General features: G+C 41.1%; 1 protein-coding gene across 1 annotated transcript; it reads left to right on the top strand.

Moving 5' to 3' along the window:
- Positions 1–476: 476 nt before the first annotated feature.
- Positions 477–14,027, top strand: fshr (follicle stimulating hormone receptor). The gene is made up of 14 exons (XM_035146763.2): positions 477–847; positions 3,020–3,091; positions 4,292–4,366; positions 4,586–4,660; positions 4,741–4,815; positions 5,694–5,768; positions 6,554–6,634; positions 7,841–7,909; positions 8,015–8,089; positions 9,144–9,329; positions 10,076–10,296; positions 10,612–10,793; positions 10,883–11,074; positions 11,945–14,027. The coding sequence occupies exons 1-14, from the start codon at positions 678–680 to the stop codon at positions 12,392–12,394; spliced, it is 1,998 nt and encodes a 665-aa protein (XP_035002654.1). The 5' UTR covers positions 477–677; the 3' UTR covers positions 12,395–14,027.
- Positions 14,028–14,359: the final 332 nt, after the last annotated feature.

Raw genomic sequence — 14,359 nt, 5'->3', positions numbered from 1 at the left:
TACAACTGTAGCCTCATAACAATGGACTTACTGTCATTTTGTGATCAACATTAAATCTAACTTTCCTCATAATGTCAAACAAAATAAGCTAAAACAAAAAACTACTTCCAAGCAGCATTAGCCAACTATCTTTGTTTTCGACCACTAAATCACAGTCAAATTATACAAACTCAGTCTCCACGAAGCCAACTGGACATCTGTATGTGTTTAACTTAACGTTGTCCATTTTCATGGACTAAGGGTGTATTTGCATTCGTGATTTAATTCAAAATGAGAGACATAATAAGGGAAAACAGATTTTTGGACAGACTAGAGCGTGTCATTTGTAATATCACACACACACACACACACACACACACACACACACACACACACACACACACACAGAGAGCCCAGCAGAGACCTCCTACATCCTCATACACACATAAAGCTTTTCACACGCCCCCACCATTCACCAGTGCATGGTAGAAAGCACCTCACACTTCTTCTCTCGTCGACCTGACAGTGAACCCACAGTGGATAGACGGACGAACGCTCAGATCACGTGTGGAGTGTGGGCTTTGATGGAAGGCCTGCATGCCTGTAAACACCAGGTGGGAAAAGAGAACGGAGAATAAAACAAAGTGAGGAGGAAAAAACGAAAGACCTAAGATACAACTACCTGGACTGGAAAGATAATGATGATGATGATGATGATGATGATGATGTGGAGGAGCGTGACAGTGTTGATGATGATTGTGGTGAACAACAGGTCAGCAGCTGAAACCAGCTTGACCATACGAACCGTGCGCCCCTGCGAGCGCCTCACGGAGATTCCCTCCAACATCTCCAGCAACACCCGATGTCTGTGAGTACACGCGAGCTGATGCACTCGCACTGTTTGGAAGCAAATGTAAAGTTGTTGCGGCCACTGCAGATGTAAAAATCAAGTTGTGGTTAAGATAAGCTCTTGATTCCTTCCCCCTGTTTGGCAACTAAAAAAGGACTACATGAGCTTTTATGGAGCGTTTGGTGCATTCTTCTTCTAGCCTACTCTCTTTTCCCATGGCAACTGTCCCTGTGTCTCTGTGTTTCTTATTGCTTTTCATGAATAGTAACAATAACATCAACACACATATTTTTGTCTTTTTTCCCTCTATTGATTGTTGTATTTTTTTTTGTTGGGGAATTTCAGGCCACTGCAGCAATTATGTAGCATACTTCCATAAAGTTATGAGACAAATGAAGAACGGCTGAAAGTGAAGCAGCAGAGGCCTTTAGTTGCTTGTATGAGCTAATGTAAAAAAAAAACAGTGGGTGCTATGGATCCTACATTTCCCATAATGCAACATAATACCACCTTTTGTTAAAATCCATCCTCGTGACGATGCATAGTCGTTTGGACTTTCCTCTCTAATCCTTGTGCTCATCGTCTTTTAGCTGAGTTTTGCACCGAACCTGCCAATGCTGGATTTAAGAAACATTTATTTATTCGGGGGATGTATGCAAAGCGATGAGTTCTTAAAATGTTTATCCTGTAGCTTGAACTCTTCTTCTCTGTGGGCACGTTCCTACTTTGCGTGTGACTGCTTCCAACTGTTGATCAGCAGAATATCGCAGAACTGACACCCGGGCTGTGGATTGCATCATCGAGCAATCAGGACTGTCTTTTTAAAACATTGCTCCGCAGCGCTCCTAGAGGTCAAGAAAGTTACAAAGCACAAATCCTGCTGCTCCTGGTTTTTTGGAAGAACTGAACATTAATTCTGTCCTTTAAAAGCAATGAAGCCTGCACCGCCGTCCATAAGCAGCAATTATGACAAAAATGCTAAAAGTTATAACAAGGAGGGTATCTGTGTTTGATTATTAGTTAGCAGGATAAAACAAACACTACGTGATGGATTTCTACGAAACTTGGTGGAAGGACTTATTGAATTTAGTTGTGGATCTAGATTAGTGGGTGGATCCAGGATGTGTTTTTTACTTTCTTTAACATTGCGAGAGAGGGCATCTTTCAACCGTTCTGTTGATTTCTCAGATTCATGGCTCTTGATCCAAATATTCATCCAGATTTAGTGAATATAAATGTGGTTTGGGCCTTTGCGATTGTGTGTGCTCTTTCGAGGGCCCTTAAAGTAAAAAAAGAGTGATGCGACTGGTGTCTGTATGGTAAACATGAAGCTACCACCAGCCTCTAGCTAACTTAGTCCCACAGGGAAACAGCTGCCCTGGGTCTACACAGAGGAATAGAGTTGTATTTCTTCTTTGAGCAGCTACATAGTGCAGCTTTAATCTCCAAAGATGTTGACCTGAGGTGGTGCAAGTGATTTAGGGTGTTCGTGACACGGTGACACAGAGACACTGAGCCAAAGTGAACCAAGCGAGGGTGACCGCCACTCGGCGTAAACATGGCTCTGTTGTTTTGGCCGTTGAAACATTTGGAAGGAATCTCAAGGCCGGGATGGGGAGGGGGCGAGACGGCGGTAAAGATGAGGATTGCCTGAAGCTCCTGCACAAACACGCACCTATAGACAAGAACAGAGTGCAGATACACATAATCACACGTATACACACAGACACACACCCACACAAAGAGGAGGAGGACGCACTTTGTGGCAAAAAAGTAGCGACGATTCCCAGAGGACGTGCTGTGAACTTCCAGGAGGCGACGTGTGTGTTCCCATCTGTTCTGTTCCGCTCCAAGGTCAAGGCTCAGGAACAGCGGGGATATTTGCAAGTACGCAGCAATGAGTGGTTGTTGTTTTTTTATCCGACCTACAGCAACCAGTTGCAAAACAAGCTTTGGAGTTTGCGCATAGATTTTCTGTTCATGCTTCTCACATGAAAAGAAAGTCATGGTCCTGTTGACCTTCTCCATAAAGCAATGAAAATACAGGGTTGAGAATGTGAAAACGATCTGACCCACATCCCTGACACTCACCAACACTGGCCTCTGTAATAACGTTATGACTTTTCACTGAGGATTTCCTTGCAGTGGTTGTGTCGGTGCTGATGTGAGCGTCTGTTTCGGCTTCAACAGGGAAGTTAAGCAGACGCAGATCAGAGTGTTTCCCAGCGGCGCCGTTACCAGCCTGCAGCTCCTCAGGAAACTGTAAGAGTGTGTGTGTGTGTGTGTGTGTGTGTGTGTGTGTGTGTGTGTGTGTGTGTGTGTGTGTGTGTGTGTGTGTGTGTGTGTGTGTGTGTGTGTGTGTCGCTCATGTTTATATTTTGATGTGGAACATAATGAACTGAGGAGGTCAAAACAATCAAGATACGGATCGTCCAAATAGAGGAAACATAAAGAGGTTGGGCTGGGACTATGATAAGGCCTCACCAGCAAATCTCTCTATGTATATTGGATCTTATAAATTCAACTAAATTTAAAAAAGAAACTGAAAAGAAACTGTACTTTTAGCTTAGTTATATATATATTCATGCACACATGAAGTTAGCGTCATCTATTTTCTTCCTATGTTCATTGTATTTTTACACAGGTTCAACAAATGTATTATATATGAAATCATTGAGACAAATGGAAACAAGAAAGCAATCTTTTATTCCATATATATAAAAACGTGCGTAGTTTATGTAATTGAATTATAAATGATAATTTATCTACAAAATGTAAATGCAGTATATGCATGCAAAACACTTTTCTGTGCACAAAATGTTGTTTTTTTTATTCAAAATTGGCACAAATGTTGCCACTTTTAGTCATTTTGCTTATTACCTAAATTTTCAAAATGTACTTGTTTAATTACAATTATGTTGTAATTTAATTTGTTCAATTCCATGAGGATTCAACTTCAGACCTTTAGCTCATGTTTAGGCTCTTTTTGCCGTTGGCTGTTCACACTTGATAAAGGATGTATCTTCACTCTTTAATCAAATGCAAGTGTTTAAGAATTAATCCAAGCTTTTGAAATCAGAAAATGTAAATCTCCAATTTTTTAATTTTCTTTCTGTAATGATTTCTCCTAAGTTTTAGTGATAAGCTGCCATACATTTGGATCTTGGGAGCTGCAATTTTTTATTTCCCATGTGCACTTTTCTTTTAACACTTTGAATATTACCTCTTGCCTGACGACCAAAAGCTTTAATTTTTTAAAACTTGCATTGAGTCAAGTCTGCAGAGCCGTCCTGTCTCCATATGTAGAGATTTTTGCACTTCAGCTTTGTGTTGTGGGGTCAATGAGATGACAAATGCCTCCCTGTGTTTGTGATTAAAGCTCAAATTAAATTAAGGAACTCTCTCTGTAGCGTAGTTTATATCATTTTCTTTTCCTCTTCTCTCCTCTTCTCTCCACCTCAGCACCATATTGGAGAACGAAATGCTGGAGAGCATTGGCGAGTTTGCTTTCGCTAACCTCCCTCGACTCTCTGATATGTGAGCATACAGTTTTTTGGGGAGAAAAAAAACAAAGCAAAACATTGGACGTGACGTATTTTATCCAACATGCTGGTGTGTTTAGTCTCTGCTGTGGAACAAGATGAGCCGCGAACTGTGAGAGCGCTGATCACCCAAACAGTCGAGGAGTGGAGGCTCGTCAGGGGGGTGCAGAGAGATATTTTTAGATATATGTCATATTGTTGTGTTTCCCTGCAGCATCATCTCTGAAAACATCGCTCTGGAGAGTATTGGAGCTTATGCTTTTTTCAACCTCCCAGAACTCAGTGAGATGTAAGTATCCCCCCCTCTGTCTGTAACTGTAAGTCCTGTCATTTATATCACTGATGAGCACACGTGTCTGTTTCTTCCAGAACCATAACAAAGTCCAAACACCTGACGTCCATCCACCCAGACGCATTCAGGGACATCGTGAAACTACAGTATCTGTGAGGACTCACCAGGGACGTGCACTTTACCAACTGATCATGAGACCAAAATGGGTCGAGGGTGACAGGTCTAATTCTGACGAGCTCCCACACGACCAGACACATGGTTTTTTAATGAGCTTGGTTCCTTTGGAAGAAACACCAGGGAATGTTATGAGTCAAACCATTTAAAAGATTTTAATGTATTTATTTCCAAGATATATTAAATTGTATTGTTTATATCTTTTATGTCAAAGCAGCTGTTTATGAGGGACTTATCATGTACAAAGGTAAACTCTCTCAGTGACATGAGCACAACTATTACTTTTGTGTTTGTCCTGATTTGTAAGAACTGGGCCACATAAATAGAGCAGTAAAGTGAAAAAAATGCATTTCTTAAATTACCTCAGCACAGAAGCACAGCATTTTTATTTACTTCTTAAATGTTTATGTGGCAAAATCTTCAAATAACTTTATTTGAACCTGTTTTTTGTAAATGTGCTTAAAAGACGTTAAAAGTGAATCCATCATAGAGTTTCAATATAACAATTGAAAGAAAGCAATTTAGGGCCGGATGAAAATGACAAAGAAAAATACATGTGATCTCATACATGTGAGTGTATAATGATGAACCAACCAAATTGCACAAATATCAAACCATGAAACTTGTCTGATTCTTTTTTTTATCAGGATCCATGAACTATTCTTTGAGAACTCAACAAAAATGTTGTAAAAACTTCTCTCGGAATCATCCTGGAAACTGTTTCACCAGTTCAATTTTGTTCTTTTTAATCTAAGTTATTACAATGAATGCTACATCCTGTGGTTTTGTCACAGTCGCTGTGTTGTTCTGAGGTCACGGTGCGAATGTAGTAACATTTTTAATCTGCACATCACAGGACCATCTCCAACACCGGGCTCCTCTTTTTTCCAGACTTCACCAAGATCCACTCGGCCGCCCCCGACTTTCTGTTGTAAGTCTCAACGCAATTTAGAAATGAAGTAAAAGATGCATGCATGCTCAAACACACCCACACACACCCACAAGAACACACACACAAGAACACACACACACACCATGAGTCCCACATGCACCTGACAGTACAGGCTATTGTATGCACACAGAGGGCCTGTAGTTAAAACCTGTCTACACACTAAGTATCAGCCCAGACAGCATACAGATGAGGACGACTTCACCTGCACCTCTAGCCTTCTTGTGGCCTGCACAAAATGAATGTGGGCCTAAAGTGGCCCACTTGTAAAATAGCAAATGTGGCCCAAATATCCCAAAACAAATGTGGGTGTTTTATGGCAAACACACGATGCTCTAAGGCCGGATGTAAACCAGAAAATGGTGAATGGGGATTCTGGCCCAAATAGCACGAAACTATTCCGGGCCACCTTTGGCACCTTTGGTTTTTGCTATGGCTCACTTGTGGCCCAGATCAGGCAAACAGGAGCAGACTGCCCAAGAGCCATAATTACACACGGTACGTGGGCCAGATGACAGTGCAGACCAAATATGGGCCAAAACAATTTGCTACGTGGGAGAGATTTAAACAGCCTGTTCCTTCTCCCTCCTATTAGAAAAATCCATCTTCCAACTCTCTCCCATGTGACATTTACCAGCTTCTAATAGGAGGTGGTTTTGAGGGAGAGTGCCGCAAGTGTTCCTGTTACTTTGCACCTTAAGAGTACACTGTATCTGTATCTGCTGTTTTGCTCTTTATCATGTGTTTTTATGTCTTTGCTGCTTAAGTGACCTGCAGGAGAACAACCACATAGCCAGAGTCCCCTCCAATGCCTTCAGAGGCCTCTGCACCCAAACTATCATGGAGATGTGAGGCATTCGTCTTTACTTCTTTTCCTTTTTAGAGACGCACCGCCCTCGCACAGCTCCGAGGCGGCATCACAGTGATGAATGTCGCCTGAAATGCTCTGTGCCCTCTTTACCGCGCTCTGTCTTCTCCTCTCCTCTTCTACCACTGCAGAGATCAACTCTTTATTTCTAACATCCTCTATTTCAAGCTGCTGAAAATCGCCTATTGATCCAGGCTCAGTAAATCAACCATCTATATTCTAATCCTGCTCTTTTGTCTTTGATTGATTTTCTATTGTAAACAAGACAAAACCGAGAGAAATATTTGTGTACAAATAAAACCCTAATGCTGCTGACATTGCACCAAGGCTGCATTCGGAAAGTCCAAATAATCTCCTTTCCTAACCACTATTCCTTGACCCAGATAGAATACGTCACAGGGTCAAGGAGAGATGTGAAGGAGAAGCCGTAAGGAGTTAGGAAAGGAGGAAAGTTTGCACACGGACAGCTTTACTTGAGTATTTCCATTAAAAGGTGCTTTCTGTGTCTTTTCTTACTCTACATTACTACATTCTAAATGGAAATATTCCACTTTTTACTCCATGAAACTTTTCTGACAGCTGTAGCTACCGGTGATTTTAAGTAATATTTTCTGTATTTAAATTAGATCTTTGCAATATAATAAATTGTATAACCTTATGTAATCTTCTTATGCCAAACTGCTCTGCCACCATTTTGTTGATGTAGAATGTTGTTGTCGCAACTGTTACCTTTACTAGTGTCAGTGCATTTTACTGTTTATGTGAGTTTAACTTTCATGTTGCTGGCACCAGAAACCTCCTATAACCTTCCATAGTTGTTGTTTTTAATTGTTTTTTCTCAGTTAGCCAAACAAGATATAACATTTTAATCAGTGAGCTTTAAATGTGATGATAGATTTGTTTCCCACAGACACAGTCAGACCCGTCTTTGTTTTCAAAGCTCTCTGCCCAAAAGCAAATAAGTGACACTTTGGATCCAATACTTCAACTTGTAATGGAATACTACAGGAAAGGGAGTGGCACCAGGAAAGAGAAATCTTACATAACGAAATCTCAAACAGCTTTAGTCACAGTGAACAAAAGAAGCACCCACACTAAAATTAGCTTTCATAGTTCAGTTTAACAGTTGGAAATGTTCTGTGTTGGAGCCACATGACTGTAATTTGGCTTCTCTCTCTGATGACAGACGGCTCACCAGAAATGGCATCAAGGAGGTGGCAAGTGACGCCTTCAACGGCACAAAGATGCACAGATTGTGAGTCACAGGCAGAGACACAATTACAAATAGAGGATTTAGAGAAAAAAAAATAGACAAATAGTCATCGCACTTGTTTAATTTCTCTCGATCTTCGCGTCTCAGGTCCCTGAGAGGCAACCAGCAGCTTACTCACATCAATCCCAACGCCTTTGTGGGTTCCAGTGAGTTGGTGGTACTGTAAGCATGACATCTAACAGTAACTAACGCCTGCATGATTCACCCTACTTATCATCAACTTGTTAAAGTCAGGATGTAGAAGACGAACGAGAAGCAACGTGACGTGTGTGGGTTAGAACCATGCCTGGTTTAAGGCAAAAATAAACTCAGAGCAGGTTCATTTTAATTCCAGAGAGAGACCTGTTTATCCTCCGAACAAAATGACACCTTTTTTTTTTTTATCATTGAAGTGTGTTCAGAAAAAAAATTCCTATTTCCTATTTCCTATTTACTGTCACTGCTGGGATGTGTTTTTTTCACACCCCCATCCCAGCAATCACTTGGCAATCAAATCGTAGCTCTCTCTGTGACTTTTAAGTTCGGGATATTTGAGTTTTGTGGTTTTATTCTTAGCAAAACTGGATTTTTGCCGGCATAAATATTCATGCATCACGTCTTAAAGCCTCTGGAGTCTGTGTATTCTTCAGCGAGTACATGTTTTATTTGCAGTAACATAACTTTATTTATACATCACGTAGAGACAGGCTGAGAAACCCAAACAAATGTGTTGTTGTCTATAAAAGTTTTTAAAAACTGAATTATTATTATTTTTATAATCTAAAATATTGATCAGCATTCTTGTCAGCTTTAAACTGAAGAAGGTGAAAAACAGTAACATAACAACCAACATTTCAAATATGTGAAATCCTAAAAATATTACATAGAATTTGAATATTCATACATTATTGTATACTATTGTGAACTCATACCTATGTATACGTGTGTGTGTGTGTGTATATTCCATTTTATACAGATACACTGTATATAGTATTCTGCTGTTTAGTATAGTATGGTGAAATTAAATCCAGTTATATATATATAAAGCATTTTTATACTCATATTCATATTGTAAACATACCTGCCTATATACTTGTTTATGTATATATCTGATACATAATGCACAAATCCAGTATACATCCTTGTCAAGTATCCTGTGCCACTGCACTTTACTCAAGTGTATCTTATCTTATCTTGTCTTATCTAATAAACACTCATATTTAGTTTGTTCCTTCAGGGACATCTGTCACACTAACCTCAGCTCCCTGCCAGACTCCATCCTCGGAGGACTCCGGACGCTGATCGCGGAGTCCACCGAGCAACTGAAGGAACTTCCTTCTCTGCATCTTTTCACCAAACTGCACCAGGCCAGACTGACGTACCCATCACACTGCTGCGCCTTCCAGAACATACACAGGAACAGGTGCACAAACACAGACCACAACACGTGTCCGCACGTTTCTGAACATTTTAGGAAACATGTGAAGCTGCTTCTCTCTGAGCTGTGAGACATGAGCAGCTGAGCCTAAAGACTCTAAACAATGGGAAATAGCCCTGCTTGATCCAAAGGAAATAGAATTCTGCCTTTATTTCATATAAAAAACTAAAAATTAATATCACCATTCAGGTTATTTGCAATCAAAAGAATAAGATTAAACTATAATGGCTAACAGAAATATATTTGATGCATTACATCAATGCTGTTTGCTACTTTGTTTGTTCAAAATCAAGGTCTGTTTGCAGGATTATGCAAAACTACTAAACTGATTAAACTTAAACTTGGTGGAAGGAATGTTTTTATCACTTTCTTTAACATTTCCCGGTGAATAATTCATGGTTCTTGATGAAATAAATCTGGCATATTAAGGGGACTGATATCGTTGTGTCTGTAATTTGTCCCAGATCCAAATAAATATCCAGATCTTGTGTATTCAAATGTGGTTTCAGAAAGGGGCTTTTGGGCCTTGGCGGAGGAATGCACCCTACTTTGTGTTATTATGTCTTGAATTACCATCAAATATTGCTGTATTATCAACCACAGAGTCATAATCTTAAGGTTTTGTTGTCATAAACTCATAGAACATGTGTCAGAGAAGTCATATAATCTCAAAGAAAGACAATACTTTTGTTTATGTGTACACTTTGTGTGTTGTTGTTGTTGTGCGATAGATCGAGGTGGAACCCGCTGTGCTCACAGCCCAAGGCTCAGGACAACTTTAATTTCTTCAGAGACCACTGCTTGAACTCCACATCCATCACCTGCAGCCCAATGCCCGACGAGTTCAACCCCTGTGAGGACATCATGTCCTACGTCCCTCTGCGGGTCCTCATCTGGATCATTTCTGTCCTGGCACTGCTGGGGAACGGAGTCGTCCTCCTTGTGCTTTTAGGTATTTAACAGGAAAATGATTTCTAATGTAGAATCTATGTTATGACATGAAGAGTTTGCTTGTTATATTTTAGACGGTTGAGATTGTATGTCTTCCTCTGCCTGCTCATGTCAGATGCTAAGGTACTACTTCCAGAGGTGTAAAGTACAAATACATTTCAAATTTAAGGTAGTTGTACTTTTCTCGAGTATTTCCATTTTTAAGAACTTCCTCATATCGCCTTTATTTCATCTTTGTACCTTAATAACCTGTTAAATACCTGTTTACTTAATTAAGCCACTTTTCTCAGCTTTCTGTTTCCATCTCTGTTTTCAGGCAGCATCTCCAAACTGACAGTTCCTCGTTTCCTAATGTGCCACTTGGCCTTCGCTGACCTCTGCATGGGCGTCTACCTGGCTGTCATAGCGACTGTCGACATGCTCACACGTGGCGAGTATTACAATCACGCCATAGACTGGCAGATGGGCCTGGGCTGCAGGGCCGCAGGTTTCATCACGGTGAGTAAACTCACCTGGAGTCCTCTGCGTCTTCAACACTCATCAATGTACAGGTTTGAATATAAAAACAGGTCACGTGTGCTCCGCAGGTGTTCGCCAGTGAGTTGTCAGTGTTCACGTTAACAGCGATCACCCTGGAGCGCTGGCACACCATCACAAATGCTCTGCGGCTGGACCGCAAAATCCGCCTGAGACACGCATGCATCGTCATGACAGCAGGTTGGATCTTCTCCTCTCTGGCCGCCTTGCTGCCCACAGTCAGGGTCAGCAGCTACAGCAAGGTTGGTGTACAGACCCCACATTCTCCATTCAACTCCTCTGTGCTGTCCAGTTTGTAACACCAATTCACTTTATGTTCCTTTTAGGGATGCAAAATGGTGCATAAACTCATACTCCACAAAATGAGCTAGAATATGCTTTACATAAAAACAAAATAATGCAAAACCCCAAATTTAGTGTTTGAGAGATTATGTTCAACAGATATATTGTAGTGCTGCAATTATTGGTTAGCTGCATTAGCAATAACTCTTTTCTCAAATGATCAATTAAATGTATGAACCATAAAACACCAGAAAAAAGTGAAAATGTCTCTCACAACTTTGTAGAGCCCAACGTGACATTGTTAAATGTCTTATTTTTTCCGACCAACAGCCTGAAACCAAACAATAATCAAAAGAAAAAGATAAGGAAAAGCAATAGATTCTCACATATGATAAAAATCTGCAAAAAAAACCCACCCAATGTAATGCTTTTCTAAAATTAGCTTAATTAAATTACACTTTTTTAGCACAATTAAATCTTGAGCTATTGCTTTTAGCAAAATTGCACATAGTATGTTGTTTGCTGCGTCTAATACTACATGCCAGTATCCAACTTTTATATTTAAAGTTAGTTTTTTGCACATAGGTCTGTATGAATCACTGTATGAGTGTGTGTGTGTGTGAATGGGTGAATGACAAAACTGTACTGTAAAGCACCAGACTAGACTAGAAAAGCACCAAATGAATGCAAATGATCCACCATAATACTACATTCATTCATTCAGCTGATGTCTTAGTTTATTACTCCATCTGAATATGAACCCATACACACACATCTTATAACCCTTCAGTGAGGCTTTTCCCTGAACACTGTTTGTGTTTCTGGTGCAGGTGAGTATCTGTCTTCCCATGGACGTGGAGTCACCGGAGGCTCAGGTCTACGTCGTGTCCCTCCTCCTCCTCAACATCCTAGCCTTCTTCTGCGTGTGTGGCTGTTACATGAGCATCTACCTGACCGTCCGCAACCCCTCGTCCATGCCAGCCCACGCCGACACCCGCGTGGCCAAACGCATGGCCGTGCTCATCTTCACTGACTTCATCTGCATGGCCCCCATCTCCTTTTTCGCCATCTCAGCCGCGCTGAAGCGCCCGCTCATCACGGTCTCAGAGTCCAAGCTCCTGCTGGTCCTCTTCTACCCGATCAACTCATGCTCCAACCCCTTCCTGTACGCCTTCTTCAACCGCACCTTCAGGCGGGATTTCTTTCTCCTAGCGGCTCACTTCGGCCTGTTTAAGACCCGGGCGCAGATTTACCGGACAGAGAGTTCGTCGTGTCAGTAATGGCCATGAACCTCTCCAGAGGTCTCTCCTGGGCCAATGCTGGATGCTGACTGTCTTTCAAAAAGCTAATGCTTTTAAGCTATGATAGAGATACAGATTATAATTCATGAACATCTCGTCGTTTAAAAAAGGTCCTCTTGTTCTTTCTGTACAATCACATTGCTAAATCCTGAAAATGAGACCTCGACTCATCTTTCGTATTATTTGGTGGACATCATGTTATAGTTGTTTAATGTTTATGTATCCGGAGTATGTTGCCAATATCTTTGGCCAGATAATCGGTCATTGACTCTGAACCACAACAATCAATGTGATCAATGGGTATGGGGCCAGTATTGTAGCAATACACACAGAAGCACAGCGGTGCAGTAGTTCACACTGTTGCCTTACAGCAAGAATGTTATTGGCTTGAATCGTGGTTCGGTTGGGGTCTTTCAGTGTGGAGCATGTTCTCCCCGGGTAGTCCGGCTTCCTGCCACAATCCAAAGACATTCAGATTGGGAACTAGGTTGATTGGAGTCTCTAAATTGACCGTAGATGTGAGAATAGTTGTTATGTCTCTATATGTTGGTGATATATGTTGGCCCTGTGATACACTGGCAACCAGTGTAAAAGCTGTAAATGTGTATTGATCTTTGTACATATGTAGACAAAACTGCAAATGCCTGCAAATCTGTGTGTAGAACTTTGTCTGTATCCACTCGCATTTGCAGATCTTCCATGGCTGAAATGTAAAATCACGTTTAATATGACAGCCAATTGCAAGCTTGAGTTATAACTTATAACTAGTCTGTATTTTCCAGCTCTAGGGGCAAAACCCATTTTTGTCCATTAATATCTATATACGCATTTACGGATTTGTCTACACGTACAATTCTCAATACACTTGTAAATCTCATTACACATTAACAGATTCCTGTATGCACTCACAAATCTCAGCACACATTTGCAGAGGCTTCACAAAGCTGATTATGGACACACACACACAGTTACACAACTCTCCACACGCAAACATAATATTGGCTCCATCAGTGCGTAACCTCTACCCTGAGCACAATGGCAATCCGAGCACAGACAAAAACAACGGCATACTTTGACCAAAATCTAGGTCAAGTTACTGTCCTAGATAATTCCTTGTGTTTGTTTTAACTTCACCGGCGTGCCAGACGGGTGGAGTCTGTTGCATCAGAATAATTTAGATCACAGGTAAAAAGCAGAAAGACGTAAACTGACTTTGCTCTCGTGCAGGGTCTTATGTAACCAGTGCCGTCCATCTGGTGTCCTGAGATAATGCAACAAGCGAGAGCACTTAACAAAGGTGTTGACGCTCGGGACGTCAGTGTAGGCTCATCAAGAAATCGATGTTCATTTAACATCAAGCATTATAATTGATTGATATTCATTAGGAGGCGCACCGCAGGGGCCTGTACTGATTCATAATCTCCTCATACATTCCATCTCCTGCAGCCCACACACTTCCCCTTCAACCCTTCAGTTCCTCTATACATTTAAAACAGAGACGTGTCATTGTTGTGATGTCATTTTGTTCATTGTTTGTAAATGACCTCGCCTTTTTATATATGTATATGTGTTTTTTTGCACATCATTTTATAAAGTTTTCTATTGCACATTCTCTGCATGAGTCGCTTTTGTGCGGTGTCGGTGCATGAAGAGCAGTAACAAAAGATAAAACGTACACACACACACACACACACACAAACACACACTGAATTGAGCCGTCTTTATCTAAATTCTGTCCTTCGGAGCATCCAAAGCTTTCAAGGACAAAGTGACCCTACCAACCTCTGCTCTGTGTGCCAGGGTGGGTGGGTGGTTGTGGGAGGGGAGACTACGCAGCTGCTCGTTCTGCTTATTACAGGAGCAGGGATATGGCAGCTCGATAACACACACACACACACACACACACACACACACACACACACACACACAAGCCAGGGTTTCAAG

Source organism: Hippoglossus stenolepis, chromosome 21 (assembly GCF_022539355.2).
Source record: "Hippoglossus stenolepis isolate QCI-W04-F060 chromosome 21, HSTE1.2, whole genome shotgun sequence".
Lineage (NCBI taxonomy): Eukaryota > Metazoa > Chordata > Actinopteri > Pleuronectiformes > Pleuronectidae > Hippoglossus > Hippoglossus stenolepis.
The sequence above is the reverse complement of the archived record's forward strand: the minus strand, read 5'-3'. Positions and strand labels throughout refer to the sequence as shown.